We start from the raw sequence: 19,222 nt of genomic DNA, 5'->3' as shown, positions 1-19,222 counted from the left end.
TATATTATCCATTGCAGTAAAATATAAGGGATATAGCCCGTAATGAAGAAGAAGAATGACCTCATGCCCAGGCGATATCTGAGAAATCGCTAGCGCTATCCACAGTCACGTGCACCTTCTAGAGTCTTCCGTCCGCCTTCAAATAGCTGTCTTTCCCGTCTTTCCCCTCGACTCTCCTTTCTTTTATTTCTCCTCAGAGTCTTTGTTCTTGATGTTCAATTGATCGCAACTGTAAGTTTCCAATTGCCTTTTGCTTTTACTACATTCCCCCTTGAGTGCAATGAGAGGGTGGTTTCAACCTGCCCCTCTACACTCGGCCTCACATGAAGAGACTTCAGCTGGCACCAGTCTGAGAGATGATTCTCCATCTACTTGCGGACAACGCTTAACAAGTCCGGGAATTACGCCCCGAGACCTGACATTGGCCTTTTCCTTCCTGCAATTTTCATCGTCGAGAAGAAAGATCGTGACTAACAGGAATTTCCAACAGAACTTTTAGCACTTTTTTTTTTCTCCAAAAGATTTCTTTTTTTTATACAGGAAACCCACTTTCCAACCTCAAATCAGAGTTTTCTTTCATTTCACTAGTCAACATTCATCATGGTCCTTCACAACCCCAACAACTGGCACTGGGTCAACAAGGATGCTTCTGGCTGGGCCAAGGAGTACTTGCAAAAGAACCTAGTCGACATCAGTGTCGAGGAAGGGGGCGTGTCCGCCAAAGTAAGCAAGCTATTGTCCATGGATGGCGACGTAGATGTCAGCCAGCGCAAGGGCAAGGTCATCACTCTGTTCGATGTCAAGGTCTCGCTAGAATACTCAGGTTTGTAGTCCAATATCAATTCAGTTTATTTCAATTTCACGTTTTTTGCTCTTTCTTTTCTTTTCTTTTCTTTTGTGGACCTGGCAGCTGAGACGCTTCCATAGGTAAGACCAAGGACGACGAGGATGTCAGCGGCTCCATCAACATTCCCGAGGTAGCCCACGACACCGAGGAAGATGAGTATGTCGTATGTTCACTTGACCCATTCCCCATCGCCAAGGTGTTCTGTAATACTAACCACGTAAACCCCCGTCTACAGTTCGAGATTGAAAACCACGCCGACTCAAACTCCAAGCAGCCCGTAAAGGAACTGGTGCGCACAAAGCTCGTCGCCGAACTCCGCAAGGCCCTGTCCGGCCTCACCCCTGCCCTGATCTCCGAGCACGGCAAGGACCTCCAGCACGCCCCGGGCGTCAACCCATCCAGCGGCTTCCCCAAGGCCACCGTCCACCCGCATACCAAGTCCGATACCTCAGCCGCGCAGGCCACCACCACCTCCAAGACCGGTAAGGTCGCCGTCAACACAACCACCGTGACTGCCTCGGACGAGTTCCGCACCACAGCCGGCGAGCTCTACAACACATTCACGGACCCGCAGCGCATCACGGCGTTCACGCGCGGCGCGCCGCGCCAGTTCGAGGGCGCCAAGGTCGGCGGCAAGTTCGCTATCTTCGACGGAAACGTGACTGGCGAGTTCGTCACCCTCGATGAGCCCAAGCAGATTGTCCAGAAGTGGCGTCTTGCCCAGTGGCCCGAGGGCCACTTCAGTACACAGGAGATCAACTTCGATCAGAATGATATCGACGGTGTTACCCAGATGCGCGTTTCTTGGTCTGGCGTTCCGGTTGGCCAGGAGGATGTCACCAAGCAGAACTGGGACATGTACTATGTCCGCAGCATTAAGCAGACTTTCGGGTATGTCATTTCTCCTTTCCCTCCTTTTTTTATCACTTGTTCTTTTCTACCCATCCACCTTCTCTCTCCTGGACTATTTTGCCAATCGGGCTTCTGTCTACAGATCTCAGCGTTCCACAAAGACGTCGCAATACTGGAATCAGTTACTAATCATCCTCGTTCTTCTCTTCGGTGTAGGTTTGGCAGTATTCTCTGATCGACTACGTCTGTTACCGGTGGCATGAAAGACACGAAACAATGCATCCGTCCGAAGACTTCTTTCCTCTTTTTCTCCATGAATTGGCCACAAATAAAGATTGCAAAAAGCGCAAGCAACTAGATTATTCTGCTTTCTTTTCCAATTTCGTGTCTCTTTTCTTTTTCCGTGTCCCGCTTGCAGTTGTGTTGGGTTGGGGCACAATGATGCTATGATAAGAGGAGTGGTGTTATATCTATGATAATGAAAGATAAGTTTATGTTTTGATCTACTTGGGCTCCTTTGATAGATGGTATGATGGCTACTCTTCTATTGTCGGGCTACTGCCCTCATGGTAGCCTCGGGCCTTTGAGCACGGGGGTTTTTAGATGGCCTATTCTGAGATTTGAGTCCTGCCATTGATGGGTCTCTTCATGAAGAACGCTCCGAGGACATCTTTCCACGATCCCTGATACCGAGATAGACGGAGCCCGGCGTTCTGCCTCCAAAGAAGTCTGCTAAGAACTCGAATGCGTTCTCTCCTTTCTCAATCCTTGACACATCTTTCCTTGGACCGTGTAGATTGCTTCTGATGAGTTGGTCTACGTAAATGTGTATACATCCCGTTGGGTGGAATATAGAATAGCAATGCACACTATCATTTCATTCATTGTCTATGTCATTCCTATCTTTTTTACTAGCCGGAACTATATTCAATTTTAAATCCGACTACACCCTTACAGAGTGCGCTCAATGAGCTCCATACCGTAGTCCTCCTTCAGAGTCTTGATAAGAGGAGCACAGATGTCCCAAGTGACGGGAGCGAGAACACCCTATAACCAAGTTAGTATAGGAAACCTCCAGAGTATATAGAGTAAGGGGATATGGATAAACATACAGTCTTGCTGATAGTACCGTCGAGAACCTGCTTAACAGCAACACCGCAAGGAATACCAACGGTGCGGGCCATGGCCGAGCTGACCTCGTTACCGTACTCGCACAGGGTGGAGGTACGGGTCTCCTTGGAGCCGTCCTTGTTCTCGATCTCGAACTTGTGCTGGAGCATAACAAGGTCACGCTCGCCAGGACCGTACTGCATCTTCTGCTCGAGGGTAGCGCAGAGGGTGTCGAGGGCGTTTCCGCGGGGGATGGTCTGCTCGTCGGAGAAGAGACCGATCCAGCGGAGACCGGAGAGGAGACGATCACGCTCGTCGTTGTTAGGGAACTTGGTCTTGGATGCGATGGCCCAGTGCAGATCCTTCTCGTCGGACGAGGTCGCGCCGAGAACCTGCTTGGTGGCCTCCTTCCATGAAGTGGCCTTGTCGAAAACGCTGTTAGGAGCGTCGTTGAGGAAACCAATGTCGACCAGGACCTTGATCATCTCGGGGAAGCCCTGGTAGCGAAGGGTGCCGCGAATAACGGTCTGGGCCTCGGGGATACCGTAGCGCTCGCGGAAGGGAGTCTGGAAATATTAGTTGACTAAAATCGAAGTTTTTGAATGCATGAATGTCATACCGAATCACGGTTAGGGTAGCCGACGAAGGCGAACCCGGGGTAGATGAAGAAGGGCTTAGCGGTAGCCATCAGATCGGGTCCGTCGATGGACACGATCTTACCATCTGTATTCTGCGTTAGCACTCTTTGGTTCCTGTTAAATGTAGATAAAGAATGTACCTTGGTAGATCTTGGCAGCGTTACGAAGGGCAAGAAGCACACCGCGGCTGAGCTAGTTAGTCATTTGTTCAAGCAAAACCTCAGCATTAGACTTCTGCTAACCTAGACCACGAGAACTAGAAACAGCCATTTGTCAGTTATTTATCAAATGGGTGAAAATTGGGCCTTCGCTAACCTTGTATCCCAAGGGGTTGTTGGAGCATTCGGGGGCGGGCAAGCTGTTGTTTGTTAGCTATACCCTCTATAGAACATGGAAACGATTGGACGAACCCTCCACAGAAGGAAACAAATCCGGTAACCTTGCCGCCAGCAGCGTGGACCTCGTGAATGGTCTTGACAGCGTCTATTTCTGATAAGCATCGGTCTGTTTTAATCCATAGCATAGAAACTTACAGAGGTGATCGAGACCAGGGTCGAGACCGATCTCGTTCATGACTGTGATACCAGCCTCGCGGCACTGCTCGTCCAACTCCATCATTGCAGGGGAAACGTAGGAGGTCGTGACCACATTTGTCTGTTGTAGTGTATTAGTAAAGTGCCTGCTTCCTCTATAGAAACCATAAGTACCTTAGTACGGATAGCAGACTTGATGACGGTAGCGTGGAAAGTGTATGGGATGAGCGAGATCACAATGTCGGCTTGGTTCAGGGCAGCGTCGAGGGCGGCATCATCGTTGACATCGAGGGAGATAGCCTTGGCGTTCTTGAAGCCAGAGGCCAGGGCCTGGGCACTCTCAAGGGTACGGCAGGCTGTTACAGCATTGTCAGCGATCTTCAATGTAATGGGACTCTGTATAGATTCAATTGGACATACCGACAGTGACCTCAACATCAGCCTTGCTGAGGACCTCAACAGTGGGCTTGGTGACTACCAGAAATCAGAAATTAGCAAATGTATGACTCTGGAAGCTCGATGCGGGGCATGACGCATTTAGGTCTGGGAGACCTGGAGGAGAGATTGGGAGGCATACCGAAGCCCGAACCCAAAAGGAGGGCCTTGGAACCGGCAATTTGCTTGACCATTTTGAATTAATTGGTATGATAGATGATGTTGGGGTAGTTCAACTGGAGAACATCGCAGTCCTTCAATGTGGGACCGGTATACGGCAAGTGACTCAATGTCACGTGAACCGGTATCGGCGCGGGGTGGACATCAAAATGTTCACTTTCCACCGCCTGCTGTTTGTAGCTAACTGTTTTCATACTGAGAAGGGAGATGGTTGTTGAGAAGGACATCCATGGATCCTTGTATTATGATCTATAGTACATATGTAAGCAAGGAAGACAGAGAGAGATGGATAACAAACATAATGCATGATTTACATGAAAGACAAAAGCTGGAGAAGCAAAACAGGTGCCTATTCTTGTACATCAAATGCGGACATCCATGGATGGATCTGGCGTATAGAGAGTGGAGGATTAGGAAGTAGATGATATTTTATTTACCTAGGACCGATGTAGTGTACGGCGATGCATAGATATATGCTGATATCAAGTCAGGCGTGCCCAACAGAAACTCCGCAGAAAGCAAGACGCCAGTGATGCTGAAGCTGAACAAAAACAAGTAGACGCAGGGTATATAATAGACAATTTACTATATGTCTTTGACCTTTCCACCTTGACGCCACAGCATCGCGTCTGGGCCTTCCTCACTCGATTTTGCGTCGCCGGCAAAGTTCCCCTCTGCATTGGGGTCCTGCCGGGACTTGGAAATCCGCCTCTGCCATCCGAGCATCACGGGCAGGAAGTGCCACAAGTCGAACTCTGGCCACATGACATTGAGGAACACAATCTCAGTGTTCTCGTGAGTCTGCCAGAGCATAAAGTCGCTCAGACGTTCGACGCCCGAAGTGCGGATCAGGATATCCAGGGGCGGAGTACCCTTGGTCAACATGTGGTCATTTAGAGTCTGACGAGAGATTGTTTCGGGGGAGATATAGACTGGGCTATCTGCGTCAGCCGCGGGTCTCGGTGGTGAGCCGCCCTTGGGGTCTTGCTGGTTTCCGAGGTGAAGGGTTGTGGAAGACGAGCAGGAAGACATCGATCCGTACACTCGGTCGGAGTAGTCGTGCCGAGGGAACGTGTCATCGTCCTGCCCCGAAGATCCGGACGTAGACTCAGAATCACTGTGTGATTCATGTGTGGTCGAGCCGAGCGTCTGGGCGCGGATATTATGTGCGATATGGGATTCCGAGAAGCGGGATGCGGCAGCCGCGGAGCGACCCTGTTGAATCGGCGTAGTATAGTCCTCGACCGTGTCGCGGATAGCGGAGGTGATCTCGTCGCGGGAGGTATAGGGGAAGCAGATGTTTAGGACGCGGTCTCCGTTGCGGCTGGTCATGTCGACGGCCTTGTTGACGGCCTCCAAAACGTCGGGTTTGAGCATGTCAAGACGGCCCAGGACACGAACCTTTGCTCCGTATCGATCGAGCAGATCTCCGTGTTGAGCCATCTGCGACAGCTTCACCTTGGCCATTTCCATAAGCGCATCCACCTCGAATTTTGAGCGTTTGAAGTTCTCGATGCTGAACGCGTAGATTGTGACTACCTTCACTCCACTCTTGTAGCAGACTTCGAGGATCTATCAGTCGTTAGCATTGGCCCCAAAACGGGTGCTGCCGTGTAACGCCGAGCTGCCAAAGTGTGGCACTCACTCTTGCAAGAGCTTCAAACCCCAGATTATGTCCCTCCACTGTCTCAATTCCATGTGATCGGGCAAAGCGCCTGTTTCCATCCATGACAAAAGCCACATGCTGGGGGACAGGGCCCTGTTGGAGTGCACCGATCAGCAATTCCTTAAGGCTCGTGATGGCGTACTCGGCAGGCGGAGAGGCGAGGAACCAGTTCCGGAGGCGTGACATATGCAGTGAACCAGGCATGATGAATATGTGAAAAGGCTATAATCCCCCCTAAGCTCCGCAGAAAAATTGAGGAGTTGGGGTAGAGACTGGGATACGGGGTTGAAGATAAAAGGTGCACGGTTAGCGGCTGGCCGGATTCGGTTTTGTAGTACAAAACGCGACGTGGTCAGTTATGAGGACAGTGACAATTTTTAGCATAACATTGAGGCGATGCAATGAAATAGCCTAGGCTGCACTATTTTCATGTGCAATTTTAGATTCTAAGGGGGCTTTTTTCTCTTTTGCCCCCCTGCTGTTAACGTCTGTGTGGCGAGGCAAAAATGACCTCGGGAATCATCAGCCAAGATTAGGCCCCGGGCAATAGCCAACTTCAATAATAATTGGTTAATGGATGATATAGAAGTACAGGAATGGGAATAATATCCGCCTTATAATAAGATCAGCCTTATCACTCCACAGTAATACAAGGCGGAAAATAGAAGCGGACCTTTCTATGTATAGGGAAACAGGCAACATATCTCGTATAGAAGGAGCCCCTGCTGCTATTCTGTCTGATTTCTGGGGGAATTATATAACTTATGTATCTATTCCAAGGCTACATGTAGTAACGATTGTACTAATTACGCGTATTATGTAGATTTCAACAATAATTAGTTGTCAGGTCCATGGATTGTTTGATGACATTCATAATCATAAAAAAAAACAGAGGATATCTTGCATGGTTATATAAGAGCAAATACGTACACAGCTTCGCGCCGAACACCGTGGTTGATGGTCGGGATGATAAAGGATTAAATGACCAATGCAGTACACATCTCAAAGATCTTTTCGGGACTCCTCGGTGCTGGATGGAGTTCCAGGGCCTGAGCTGGCCATATCCCAGCTCCCATCTTCACTGCGACGCCGACGACGTTCTCCGCGCTCCCTCATGGCATCACGGATCCGCGAACTGACGTCCTCAAGCGGGTCTTTGTGGGTGAGAGCGCTGAGCGGCTTCAATCCGTGCCCAGACCCGGATCGGGCACTAGCAGATCTGCTGCGGCTACGGTCACGACTAGGAGGTCGTGTGGAGAAGAAACCAATATTGGCCAAGTTGTGGAAGGACTCGTTGCGGGGCAAGGGCTCTGAAGAGGGCATTTTCTCACCATGGTCCGATACGCTGGTTCTTCTGATCTCCGGCAGTTCATGTTCGGCCTTGGTATCGGCATTGCTCGCTTCTCGGAATGGATCGGTGACAACCCGAGCGGCGTCAAAGTCGGGGAATAGCTCAGGTCCCATGGTATTGATCGCGTCTGTCACTTGCTGAGCCAGTGCAGCGCGTCTTTCTCGAAGTTTCACCAGCGTGTTGGCCGATGATGGGTTCAGAGACAGAACAAGCGGGCGTAGTGACTTGATGATGTCCATGCCTACTTCGCCGATCCGAAGAGCCGCAAACGTGATTGTGGGGAAGAGCACCATACCGACAATTACCACCAACCAAAGTGGCACCCAATCTGGAACCATTCCATTGACTCGGTTCCAGTACGTCCAATAAGTGAGGGAAGCAGTGTAAAAGGCATAAAGTGCTGGAGCAAATGCAAGGGCAATAAGAAGCTTCCAGGTGGCCATGACATCTCGGCCTTGAAGTTTCACCGTAGAAGCAGCCAGTGCTTCCTTGGACTTCTTCGCGGAGAGGTACTTGGTCGCAATGAAAACGGGGGTAAAGAGCAGGAGACCGGGAAGGGTCCCGATTGTCAAGAGTGCCAGTTTGCCTAGGCGGTAGATCAACGTGGCCACCACCTGCAAGATGGAGAACTTGGCGTAGGCCACTTGGTGATCCCGGATCCCGAGAAGGCGAAGCTGTTTGTTATATCCTACAATAGACTTGCGCAGTTCAACGATCCGGGGATCGTCCTTGAAGTGGGCGTACCCTTTCACGAGACGGCGATTCAGCTCCACAACCATAGGAAGAGGAAGATTTTTGCCTTTGGTGTTGTACAGACGACGGGCAGCTTGAATGACCTTTGAATTGTTAGCGGAAGTATATATCCCGAAATGGGAAGAGACTTACCATAAGGGTTTCATAATCGGGACTAGTGACAGTGACCGAGACGAGACTTCCGTAGATGATATCCAGTAAAGCACCGACAGACTCCCGTCGTTCACCTTGCTTGAACTGCTCCACTAATTCCGGAGGGATATCAATTGGAGTACCAAACTCGATAACGGCCCTGGAGCGGAACTTGTGGGCATGGAAATAGTTCATGCCGCAGGGCACGATTTTCAAACCACAGTCCGGGTTCTCAGCCAGGGTGCCTAGAGCCATCAGGGCGACACCAGCTGTATCATATCAGTAAGTCTGTAAATATCTCGGACTCTCAAACACGAAGAGCTTACCTTTCAGGGGAAGCAGTGTGGTGCGATCATGGCTTCCACCTTCCGGGAAGATACCCACACAGCCACCAGTGCCTAGTCTTTTGAATACTGCCTCATAGACTGCGGTCTGATCCACATGCGGAGCAACCTTGAATTTGGTGCCCTTGAAATCCGGATCCTGCGCGGATGCATCTCCAGTGAAATTTCCATCACGGTCAATGTCTTGCCGTCCAGTAAGCTGGGCTAGCGCATCCCTGTGCTTGAAAGCCTTCTTGAGCACTAATTCTTCCGGTCCTCTGATCTCGGCGATCGCGGTACTGTGTGACGTTCCGTTGATGGTGGGTAGGGCAATAGTTCCGTCCTTTTCGAAACCCTTTCCTTCAAAGTTGGTTCCCACACCTCGCAGCAAGGTTGGCTGGTTGATCGGGTCAGGAAGATAGATGGTGCCGGTGCCGGGTTTCAAGTTGTCCATAGCACGTGCCACGGGCAGTGTCCCAACTGATCTCGCCAGAAATCCGATGAACTTGCGTTTGAAAGACTTGTCCGCAATAAGCCATGAGATCCGACGTTGCGCTTCGCTGCGAATGACGCGCATCAATACCAAGGAATCGACGAACTGGGCGAGCATTCACCATTAGCATCTTGGGTGTGTTGGACCGGAAGCGGGCGGCATACCTGGTTCGCATGGGGAGCTGCCACCAGAATGATGGGACCGCGGCGGGGGATTTTCCATGAGCCTCGGGGGTGAACTTCGCGGAAGAAGAGGTCGATGAGCACGGAGAATGTCCAAAGGACCAAATCATACATCCACCCAACGAGGGGTGGGATGTACTGGCCTTTTTCTCCCATTGTGCCGTAGAAGCCCAATGGGCAGTTTCCGGGAGGGAAAGTAGGCTGGAGGTCGTAATAAGGGTCGTGGAAAGCTTATGATCTCGACATGAAGTCCCTGGAGAAAAGATGAACGTGAGTACCTAGTTAGCCGGAAGAGCTTGGGATCCACATACTTGGCTGTTTCGAGCCTCGGATCACCACAGACTATCCAATATAATTGATAGAGAGTCAGAACATGAGATCAAGGGAGGAACATAAGAAGAGGGGAAGTGGAAGTTTGCATGTGGAAGGTTTGAGTGTTAGCGCGCTTTGACTCGGACGCTTCTAGAACGTGACATTGCTAGAACTAGTTGGAACATCTTTGAAACCTCTGTACTTATGTGTATATATCTCTTATTATTTCTATGTACATGCAACTGTTACATGCTACATAAGCTAGTAATATGATCTGTCACACTTATAAAAGCTCTGATATAACCCTTCCAGAGTGTGCACAGGCCAGATTATATTGCAACATTTGCATGACAGCATAAGATCCTAGTATGAGATCAACTTCCCACTTTCCAACTTTCCAATCAAATAATTCCAACACACTATGCAGAGTGTTGGGATCGCATCAAAGCGTCATGCGGCTATTCTAGGTCTTTTTTTTTTCGATGGGATCGGCCTAGGAGCTATAGCCAAGTGCATAGAAGTGCGTAAAACATTAAGCTTAATATGGTGGAGACATTGTGTTCTATATACATATACCTAGGTAGTTAACTATACAGTATACTAGAATTAATATCAGAATGATCCATACATATAAAGCATCTTTTTTTTTTTTAAAAAAAAGCGCTCAGTTTCTACACCGTACAACACGATATTGTGTATGTTGTAGAAGTTTCCCCTGCAGGTCTCCCCGCCTGCCCCGCCTTTCCACTTCGACTTTCCCTCTTGATATTGCAAGTCTGCACTTCACTTGAAAAACCTTCGACACAGTGGCTTTTTGATATTTTCTCTTAGGAAAATCTAGAGGGCTTGCTTTGGTCTCTCCCAACCCTATCCGCACTCCTATATCCACACACCCCATCTTTTATCTTCGAAGCCGATATCCAACCTGACCATTCTCCTTTGGGGCTGGACTGATAAAAAAAAAAGTGTCACATGCGCCTGGAATGATCTCACGACATGTCTCTCAAGTATGCCTCTGCTTCCATGGCTGTTTCTCTCCGAGGCCGGCCAGGACCGGGCCCATATGACATTATTGAAGCATATATACTGACTGCCTAGTTGGGTAATGCTTGATGACCAAGATGGTTTCGTCCGTCTTCCCAACGAACGTTTGATCTACTCCTCCCCTCCTCGCACTAGTGTCTCTTTGGCCCCGCCGTCCGGATACAAAGGCCCAGAAAAACTTTCAATCCAAAGCAGTGCCGGCTGCATCCACCTCACCAACCAAAGAGTCAGTATTCGGCCATATCAAAGGACTTTCCACCATTCTAACACTCACCAGGTTGTCTACCTTCCCGCATCCAGAAGCAATGACTTCCAGTCCTTCTCCTCGCCTCTCTTGAATGTGCATGACTCCCATGTATCTGCGCCATTCTTTGGACCCAATGTATGGACAGCTCTGGTGCAACCAGTATCCGGAGGTGGCATTTCACCGTCTCTGCCTGCCGTTCAGTTGAAAGTGACATTCAAGGAGGGTGGAGCCTTTGATTTCCACACCAACTTTGAGCGGATTAAGGAACGACTCGAGCAGGCTGTTGAGAACACAAGCCAAGGCACTCGGGGGCAACAAAACGTGGATCTCTCAGCTGTTCATTTGGAAGAGTTGCCTGCATATGAAGCTCCCCCTGACGCTAGCCAAGATGCTAGACCCAGCCAGACACCAGAAGAGTCGCAAAGCAGTCGAGCATCTGACACTGGTGCCGAACCCGCGGAGCCGCCTCCTTGTTACGAGGAGGTTCAGTCACAGAGTGTAGCCCATGAGCTGGAGGAGAGGCTGCGACGGGCCACCTAATCTTTCTGGCCTCTATTTCTACGTGCCATTCTATCAAATATTTGAACTGGCCTTATTTTTTATTATCTATCTCATGTACATTATGTCCCCATCAAATTAGCAATTAGCGATACGAAAGCGGTGCTTACGCACTTAGAAATGGAGATTCGAGTTGATATGCTCGACAACGTTTATTCTCAGCGAACCATAGTAGAAGTATCCCATATCCCTGAAATCCTTAGATGTAGCAGAAACTACTCCAGTAATAACTTCCCTATAAACTGCACTTGTTAAGCCCCAAATGGTGTTGGGAGTCCACTGGCCAATCACGTGCGGCATAATTGGCGTCTCTCAGCGGCCGGGCCTTTCCGATTTTCCAGTCCGAAAGAAGAAGCTCTTGGGCAAAACCAACAACCTCCCTCAATTACCACCCCCTTCCGCTTCCCCCCACACAAGACCTCCGGTCATCATTCAATTGATCTCTGTCGCAATGGGTTTCTACGAACTTGTCTCTGACGCCTTCTCCTCCTTCGGGTTCACCGAGGCCCAGGCTGAGGCTCCCGCTCAAGACACCGAGACCGAGACTACTACTCAGGAAGAGCCCGCCGAGAAGGAGGAGCCTACCTCCACCGAGAGCGCCGAGACCGAGTCTGCTGAGACTGAATCCGCTGAGGAGACCCCCGCTGAGGAGGAGTCCACCGAGGAGTCTGCCGAGGAGGCTCCTGAGGAGGAGGCTGAGGCCGAGGAGGAGGAAGAGGAAGAAGAGGAGGAGGAGGGAGGAGGAAGAGCCTGAGGACCCCAAGCCCAAGCTCGAGGAGGGTGAGTGACCGTGCTGATTTTTCCGACCTTTGCTTTTCTATTCGCGTTCCATTGTCGCCTATGCCATGCAATCGTTGAACATGAGCTGTTGTTCGCACCAATTGGTCTTATGTGCCATGGTCCGCGCCTGGGTCATAAATCGCCAATGGCATTGCAAATACGAATTTCACCGGATTTCTCGATCGGAGACTAACTATCTTTCTCAGAGTGCGCCCACTCCGCCGTCTGCGCTCCCTACAAGCACCACTACGATGAGTGCGTTGAGCGCGTCACCCGCCAGCAGGAGGATGAGGATTTCAAGGGCCCCAAGGAGGACTGCGTCGAGGAGTGTAAGTGCAATTGACATCAATGGAATTGGCTCCCATCGAGTCCTGATTGTGCGACTAATATAACCCCAGTCTTCCACCTCACTCACTGCGTGACCGCTTGCGCTGCCCCCAAGCTCTGGAGGGAGCTGAAGTAAATGACTCTTCCATTGAGTGTTGATTTCGGCGTTCCATCCAACCCTCGCATCGATTTGGCCCACGAATAACCTTCGACCTCTACTGCGTCGCTACGGGGGATCCCTTGGACCGAAACGCCGGAAAAAAAAAACCGATCCCACTTTCATGATGGCTGCCAAGGTGGATTGATAGCCTGGTAGCTTGCCGCCTTGGATTGAGAACGCAGGATCGATCCAGAAACGTGAAATTTTGTTTCTGGTCGTTCCTTGCCGATGTGTGCGCATATGTATTGTGTTTTCAAGGTAGGGGGGGAGGGCTTAGAGGCAGCAACAAAGAATAATAGATCATTTGCCCTCCTCTTTCAGCCTTGCGTGTACAGATAGCTGGTCTTCCGCCTGTTCGAACTGTGCTTTGTTTATTCTCTTGTTTCAAAACGAATCTCATCTGTTTAGGTTGGCATTGTGCTCTGGTAGGCTAGGCTTATAGCGGTCATCCAGCTACAGGATTCATATAACTCGGCTCAGTATTGTTATGGCCGAATTATCGATCCGTAAGTATGTTCAGATCGTCAACCAGGACTAATATATCGATCCAAATCGCATCAAGTCCCTATGGGTGAGCACAAATCAGAGATATTAGGGTAACACGAATGGGGTATAACTTGAGCTGACTAGGGCCAACAGAAACAAAGTCTCGTCAAGAGCACTGTGGCACAGCAGGAAATTAGAAAGGGCGAAACAAAGAACCCTAATAGCGACCCAGTCCTCAAGTCTTGATCAGAGTATCAGTATCCGCAGCAGACTCATCAGATCTAACCCTCTTGACATTATCAACCGGCCCAGCCACCTCCCCAACCTGCTCCAACTCAACTCCACGATCAACATCCCACCTACGACGATGAACAGGCCTCCCAAAGAGCCCAATCGTCATGGGAAACGGCGCAGCCACAACAGCCACAACAGCCGCAAATATCAACGCATTCCGCATATTATACGGTGGTGCACCGCCCGCCCCAGCCTTCAACGCATCCTGAATAAGAATGAAACACGCACCAAGCAACTGCCCACCCGTCCAGCAGATAGTACTCCCAATCTCCGACGAGAGCGGGTAAGTAATCTCAGCCAGGTATTCTAGCACAATAGGCAGCATCGCGAACGACGCCGCGCCCAGCAGCGCCATAACCACATACGAAGGCGGGATTCCGGCTGCACTGCCCGGCGCGAAAATCAGCCCGATATACGTGACTGCCACCACAGGAACGAGAACCCGGATACTGCCAAGGTAGTGCTTGTACCGGTCTGTTATCGGTGACATAATTGCCGACGCGACGAGTCCTACCACGATCAGGATGGCGCCCGCAATGCCTGCTTCTGTCTCCGAGAACCCGTGCGGACTGAGGATTTGGTTTAGCAGTGAGGAGACGCTGTTGAAGAAGCCCACGTATACAGAGAAGGGGATGAAGATCTGCCAGAATTCCCGTGTGCGGGTTAGTTCGCGTATTGCTGCGCCTAGTGGCGTGTGCGGCTTTGCGGAGGATGCGCTTGCGGGTGTTGGTGGTGATGCTGGGAGGAAGAATGATGGGATTGCTGCGACGGTGGACTATTGGTTTACATGGAGTGAGCAAGAGGGAGAAAGGACCAATGAGTGGATTGTGCTTTCTTATGGGGATGGGTTTCACGTACGATGATTGAGATGTACAAGACCATATTTGGAATATCGGAGGGTTTCGTCGCCCACTCCGAATCGACTAGCTGGCCCAGGGCTGCGCCGAGCGGGTTCGCTAGACTGGCGACTGCTGTTGCACTTGTACGGCCTTTGTCGGAGAACCAGAGCTCGCTGTATCGGGTTGGTGCGCAGAGGCAGAAGGGTTGCGCGAACCCTATGAGGATCTGGCCGAACATCGCGAGCCCGTAGATGCCGCCGTTGGCTCTTGTGCCGGCATATCTGAGCCAGTTGCCGACTAGTAGGAGCGTGGCGGTGGTGATTATGGCTGGTTTGGGGCCGCCTTTGTTCAGGATCCAGATGACGATGCTGGGAATCTTGTTAATGAATGGGATACCTGGGGCGAATCTTTCTTCCTTTTGCTTTCTCTTGCTTTTCAGAACGCCGATTTATGCGTACTTACGGGCTGACAACGCAGAAGGCGAACAGGTAGCCAGTGCTCATCCAGTTAATAGCGCTCTCCGAGACATCGAAGTACTCCGCGGCCGTTGTCGAGATGGACGAGAAGGTCAACCACTGTATATGCGAGTCAGCGATATGTAAGGTCGATATATGGATCAATCGTGAAGTAGCCATACATCCCAACTGACGACGATATTCAGCAATACCAGCTGTGCCAGGCCCCAGAAACGTCGCTTATAGACCTTGTAGACAGGTCGAGAGCCCTGCTCGGTAGTTGGAGAGCGCTCAAAAGTCGACATGTCCACGGCGAATTCTGACAGACCAGATTCATTCTGTGCGGGCTTCTATAAGGAAATGAAACAAAGCGGGCATATCACATCTTTTTAGTCTCTTGGCCTTTTCCATGTCACTCTGGGGATCCGAGGCACACGAAACCGGGGTACTTGGCGGTACTTGGTCAGCCCTACTGTGACGTTGCATTGCACAAGTACTATCAAGGTACTGGAAGTCCGCAGCGGGGTTGATTGTTGGACCATGTGAGATGTTATATTAATTTACTATAAATGTAGGATATTAGAGATGTTTTGTTGCGAAGTACTACTATATCTACAATATAGTGGATTCTAAAATCATCTAAGACAAAGAAAGTGGAAATGACCTTGGAACTTCTCTCGTATACGTATTCAGGGGTAACTCCCTCTATGATATCCATATCTACGTGTACAATATACATATATTCTACATATGTACTCAGTACGGAGTATTCGATCGAACATCTCATGTAGAAATTGCCGTGGCTGAACTCTGAACTCTAAGGCGATGCCGATCGTGTGTGTTTTCTCCTTCACTCCCCGCCATCTTTTATTTAGGATCACTACCTTCGCTAAATATACAATCCCTTTCCACTATTCTCCTAACTCAGACCTACGTTTCCCTCCGATCGCAAACTCCAGGATTCATGATGCCCGACGCCCGTTCCTGAATTTCCCCTGACCATTCTACTCGGGGAGACCTCGGCCATTGAACAACCATGAATATCAGTATGCGCTCCAGCCAATCCTCCTACGGGGACCCGCGGTATCTCTCGACCATGACCGCCTCCGATGCTCCAGCTCCAGTGCCGCCGCACGGAAAGACACTCGTGGACGGGTATCGGGATGCTCTGGACCCCCAACATGAGGAGCGGTCACGATACAACCCAGTAAGTAGAGACACAACACGCCAATCTGGGGCTCCAGCTGACCATGGCCTCTTCATTTCTGGTAGCTCAACCCGACTCACCCGCGAAGCTCGGTTCTCCTGAACACCAACGACCCCGTGGCCATGTACCTGTTGACCGAAACCGCCATAGGGGGATAGCACGAATTACGAAGTCTTATCCCTCGAGGAGGTGGAAGAGCTGAAGAAGGAAGTCACGTTGCTCTCCACTCGCATCCATGGCACGAAACGGAAACTGGCGCTCGAAACAAAACTGCGTGACGCGGCGCAGTCTCTCGGTAGGCTCTACAGCCCGCCCAGCCCGCGGAGCAGCGGCGAATACGGCGCCAATGGCGGTTCGAACTCGCACCGGATGAGCCGGGGTATATTTGGTCGCAGTGGGGCTTCCGAGGCCCTCGACAAGAGCGATTCCGAACTCGCGGTCAGCCAGCGGCGATGTGAGGAGCTGGCGCAGGAACTCTGGAAGCTGGAGAAAAGGTCTCAGACGATCACACAGCGCTTGTTGGAGCACACTGCGGGTGTCTTGCAGATGACGCACAAGGGTCTCAAGAAAGGTCCCAAGAACCCTGCTCGCACGTCGGATAGCACCTATGATGATCACAAATTCGACGATCGCAGTCTTTACCGCACAACCGAACATTTGGATAGCTTTGGCGTGAACGGGAAGATCGAGACCAACGCGGCTGCCGTAATGAATACCGAGGCCATGCAGGCTACAGAACGACGGTTGGAGGAACTTAGCGAGCGCATGCATGACATGATGATACAGTCCAACCCCGGTGAATTCATCGATCCTCCTCCGCAGCTGTCAGGGGTGGAGGGCCCGTCAATCCCACAGCAACGGTCGACGCTCACTTGGACTATATCAAGAATGGCATGAATAACATCGTCTTACATAGGGGAGACGTTCCGGCTCCTACGGCTGCTCGCGATATCGACCCTGAAGCCGAGGGCGCCTGGAAACACCAACTCACCGAAATCAACAACCAAGTGCAAACCATTGTTGACCGGTTTGGTTTGACCCGTTCACCAACCTTGCCTCCGCCCCCTGACGCGTCTCACGGCGAGGGGCTGGAAGAACAACTTTCATACCTTCAGGCTGGTGTAGATGGCCTGGAGAGTCGAGTGGATGGAGTGCTTGAGCAGAAGAGTATTCTCACCACGCAAATCCAGCAGCAACGCGAGCTCAACTCCAAGTCTGACGCCGAACGCGATGCCCATATCGGCGATCTGACGGAACAGTTGACCCACGTTCGCAGAGACCTTGAAGTATCTGAGCGTGAAGCCAACGCCAGTCGCGACGAGCTGGCTCTTGTCATGGAACAGCTCAACGCAATGCGCCACAATGGCTCTTCCCAGGACGAAGCCAAGGCGACTCTAGTTCAGGCCGAGGGCGAAGTCGCGCGTTTGCAAAGCGTTGTTTCCTCGTTGCACACCGAAGCTGATGCCAGGATCAACGAAGTCAGCGAAGCCCGAGAAGCCCAAGATAAAGCAGAGGCTGAGGTTAAGCGCCTGCAACAATACATCGACGATGTGCAGAGAGACAACGATGTCAAATCCGAGGAAGTCAGTGATGCCCGCGACCGCGCAGAAGGTGAGGTCAAGCGCTTACAGGCCGTCATTGTATCATTGCAAAATGATACCGATGCTAGGAGCGAAGAGGCCAGAGAGGCCCGCGACCATGCGGAGGAAGAAGTGAAGCGCCTGCAGGTCATCATTACATCTTTGCAGAATGATACCGATGCTAAGCTGAAAGAGGCCATAGAGGCCCGCGATCGTGCGGAAGACGAAGTCAAGCGTCTACATGCCATTATTGAGACTTTGCAAAATGAGACCGATGCTAAGCTGAAAGAGGCCATAGAGGCCCGCGATCGTGCGGAAGACGAAGTCAAGCGTCTACATGCCGTTATTGAGACTTTGCAAAATGAGACCGATACTAGAGGCGAGGACGTCAAGGAAGCCAGGGACCGCGCGGAGAACGAGGTTCAACGCCTCCAGAGCCTCGTTGAAACACTGCAGAATGATAGCGATTCTAGATCCGAGGAAGTTAGGGGTGCTCGTGACCGCGCAGAGCAAGAAGTTGCTCAGCTCGAAGCCGCAATCCAACAGATTCGGATTCAATCTGATGCCCGTATTAAGGAAGCGGATGATCAGCGCGCAGAGTCCGACCACAACGCCACTCGCCTACAGAATGAGTTAACAGAACTTGAAGGCGAGATTGTGCGGGTCACAACTGAACTGACGATGGCCAAGGCAGAGCTGGATGGTGCCTATGGTACTCGAGCCGAGCGCGCGGCAGAGGTGGCTGCCAACCCTAGTATCCAAAGGGAGAATGATGCACTGGTTACGCGAAATATCGAGCTCACTGAAGAACTGGCTGCTCTGAAGAGCCAGCGAGGAGGTGGCGATCTTCAGCAGCGGGCGGATACTCTTGAAAGAGAACTTCGTGAGACCATCGATGACTACGAAGCCATGACGAAAGCCAGCATCGAGTTTGAGAAGGAACGAGAACGCTTCGAAAGTTTCATTGACAGTCTTCGGGATCGTTGCGAGCAACTCGAGACACAACTGGCAGAAGAACGTATTAGCTGGATGAACTTGAGTAGTCCCACATCCATGGGCCGCGATGGTGCTTCTGAGACAACATCTACCATGGTGCTCAAGAATGAGTTCAAGAAGATGATGCGTGACACGCGCAACGAGAACATGAAGATACTGAGGGTAAGTTGTATTGTACCTTTCTGTCTTTTCGGATTAACTGACACCTCCCAGGCCGAACAAGAAGAGCGCCGCAGGATTGAAGGGTTGCTGCGAGCCCTAAGAAAGGAGCACGCCCAGGTGACTGGCAAGCCAATGCCCAGCCCAGGTGGCACTCCATTATGATCATGACATTCAACGTTTTCGGGTTTAGAGCGCATATTCATTTAAGAGTGTACATATAGACTGTTTTGTATAATATTTTTCGTTTGGCTTGATCTCGGCAGGCACGATGGGGGTTTTC

General features: G+C 50.9%; 8 protein-coding genes across 8 annotated transcripts; 4 read left to right on the top strand and 4 right to left on the bottom strand.

Moving 5' to 3' along the window:
- Positions 1 to 600: 600 nt before the first annotated feature.
- Positions 601 to 1,962, top strand: N7519_004277 (AHA1 family protein; the record flags this gene model as incomplete). Its single annotated transcript, XM_057291053.1, has 4 exons — positions 601 to 823; positions 928 to 1,010; positions 1,083 to 1,738; positions 1,842 to 1,962. 4 exons carry the CDS (start codon positions 601 to 603, stop codon positions 1,960 to 1,962), a joined length of 1,083 nt encoding a protein of 360 aa, XP_057152255.1.
- Positions 1,963 to 2,650: 688 nt separating this feature from the next.
- lys9 (saccharopine dehydrogenase (NADP+, L-glutamate-forming)) lies at positions 2,651 to 4,609 on the bottom strand (the record flags this gene model as incomplete). Its single annotated transcript, XM_057291052.1, has 11 exons — positions 2,651 to 2,746; positions 2,812 to 3,375; positions 3,429 to 3,532; positions 3,588 to 3,634; positions 3,690 to 3,703; positions 3,763 to 3,805; positions 3,858 to 3,930; positions 3,981 to 4,101; positions 4,155 to 4,336; positions 4,401 to 4,454; positions 4,558 to 4,609. The coding sequence occupies 11 exons, from the start codon at positions 4,607 to 4,609 to the stop codon at positions 2,651 to 2,653; spliced, it is 1,350 nt and encodes a 449-aa protein (XP_057152254.1).
- Positions 4,610 to 5,180: 571 nt separating this feature from the next.
- Positions 5,181 to 6,465, bottom strand: N7519_004275 (undecaprenyl diphosphate synthase family protein; the record flags this gene model as incomplete). The annotated part of the gene is made up of 2 exons (XM_057291051.1): positions 5,181 to 6,167; positions 6,241 to 6,465. 2 exons carry the CDS (start codon positions 6,463 to 6,465, stop codon positions 5,181 to 5,183), a joined length of 1,212 nt encoding a protein of 403 aa, XP_057152253.1.
- A 798-nt stretch (positions 6,466 to 7,263) lies between these two features.
- Positions 7,264 to 9,651, bottom strand: N7519_004274 (putative glycerol-3-phosphate acyltransferase Sct1; the record flags this gene model as incomplete). The annotated part of the gene is made up of 4 exons (XM_057291050.1): positions 7,264 to 8,448; positions 8,498 to 8,766; positions 8,824 to 9,418; positions 9,478 to 9,651. 4 exons carry the CDS (start codon positions 9,649 to 9,651, stop codon positions 7,264 to 7,266), a joined length of 2,223 nt encoding a protein of 740 aa, XP_057152252.1.
- A 1,152-nt stretch (positions 9,652 to 10,803) lies between these two features.
- N7519_004273 (GRAM domain-containing protein) lies at positions 10,804 to 11,638 on the top strand (the record flags this gene model as incomplete). The annotated part of the gene is made up of 3 exons (XM_057291049.1): positions 10,804 to 10,814; positions 10,906 to 11,077; positions 11,129 to 11,638. 3 exons carry the CDS (start codon positions 10,804 to 10,806, stop codon positions 11,636 to 11,638), a joined length of 693 nt encoding a protein of 230 aa, XP_057152251.1.
- A 469-nt stretch (positions 11,639 to 12,107) lies between these two features.
- Positions 12,108 to 12,969, top strand: N7519_004272 (cytochrome b-c1 complex subunit 6 family protein; the record flags this gene model as incomplete). Its single annotated transcript, XM_057291048.1, is given in 4 exon segments — positions 12,108 to 12,322; positions 12,333 to 12,436; positions 12,643 to 12,765; positions 12,835 to 12,969. The coding sequence occupies 4 exon segments, from the start codon at positions 12,108 to 12,110 to the stop codon at positions 12,897 to 12,899; spliced, it is 507 nt and encodes a 168-aa protein (XP_057152250.1). The 3' UTR covers positions 12,900 to 12,969.
- Positions 12,970 to 13,644: 675 nt separating this feature from the next.
- N7519_004271 (putative cell surface receptor/MFS transporter (FLVCR)) lies at positions 13,645 to 15,302 on the bottom strand (the record flags this gene model as incomplete). Its single annotated transcript, XM_057291047.1, has 4 exons — positions 13,645 to 14,478; positions 14,562 to 14,910; positions 15,005 to 15,117; positions 15,180 to 15,302. 4 exons carry the CDS (start codon positions 15,300 to 15,302, stop codon positions 13,645 to 13,647), a joined length of 1,419 nt encoding a protein of 472 aa, XP_057152249.1.
- A 731-nt stretch (positions 15,303 to 16,033) lies between these two features.
- N7519_004270 (involucrin repeat protein) lies at positions 16,034 to 19,104 on the top strand (the record flags this gene model as incomplete). The annotated part of the gene is made up of 5 exons (XM_057291046.1): positions 16,034 to 16,204; positions 16,270 to 16,296; positions 16,355 to 17,046; positions 17,121 to 18,942; positions 18,994 to 19,104. 5 exons carry the CDS (start codon positions 16,034 to 16,036, stop codon positions 19,102 to 19,104), a joined length of 2,823 nt encoding a protein of 940 aa, XP_057152248.1.
- Between the last annotated feature and the right edge of the window lie 118 nt (positions 19,105 to 19,222).

The sequence above is a fragment of the Penicillium mononematosum genome, assembly GCF_028829835.1.
Source record: "Penicillium mononematosum strain IBT 11891 chromosome Unknown utg000002l:1.0-8112719.0:1.0-8118358.0, whole genome shotgun sequence".
NCBI classification, from domain to species: domain Eukaryota; kingdom Fungi; phylum Ascomycota; class Eurotiomycetes; order Eurotiales; family Aspergillaceae; genus Penicillium; species Penicillium mononematosum.
Note: the sequence above shows the minus strand (reverse complement) of the source record. Positions and strands in the feature narration are given on the sequence as shown.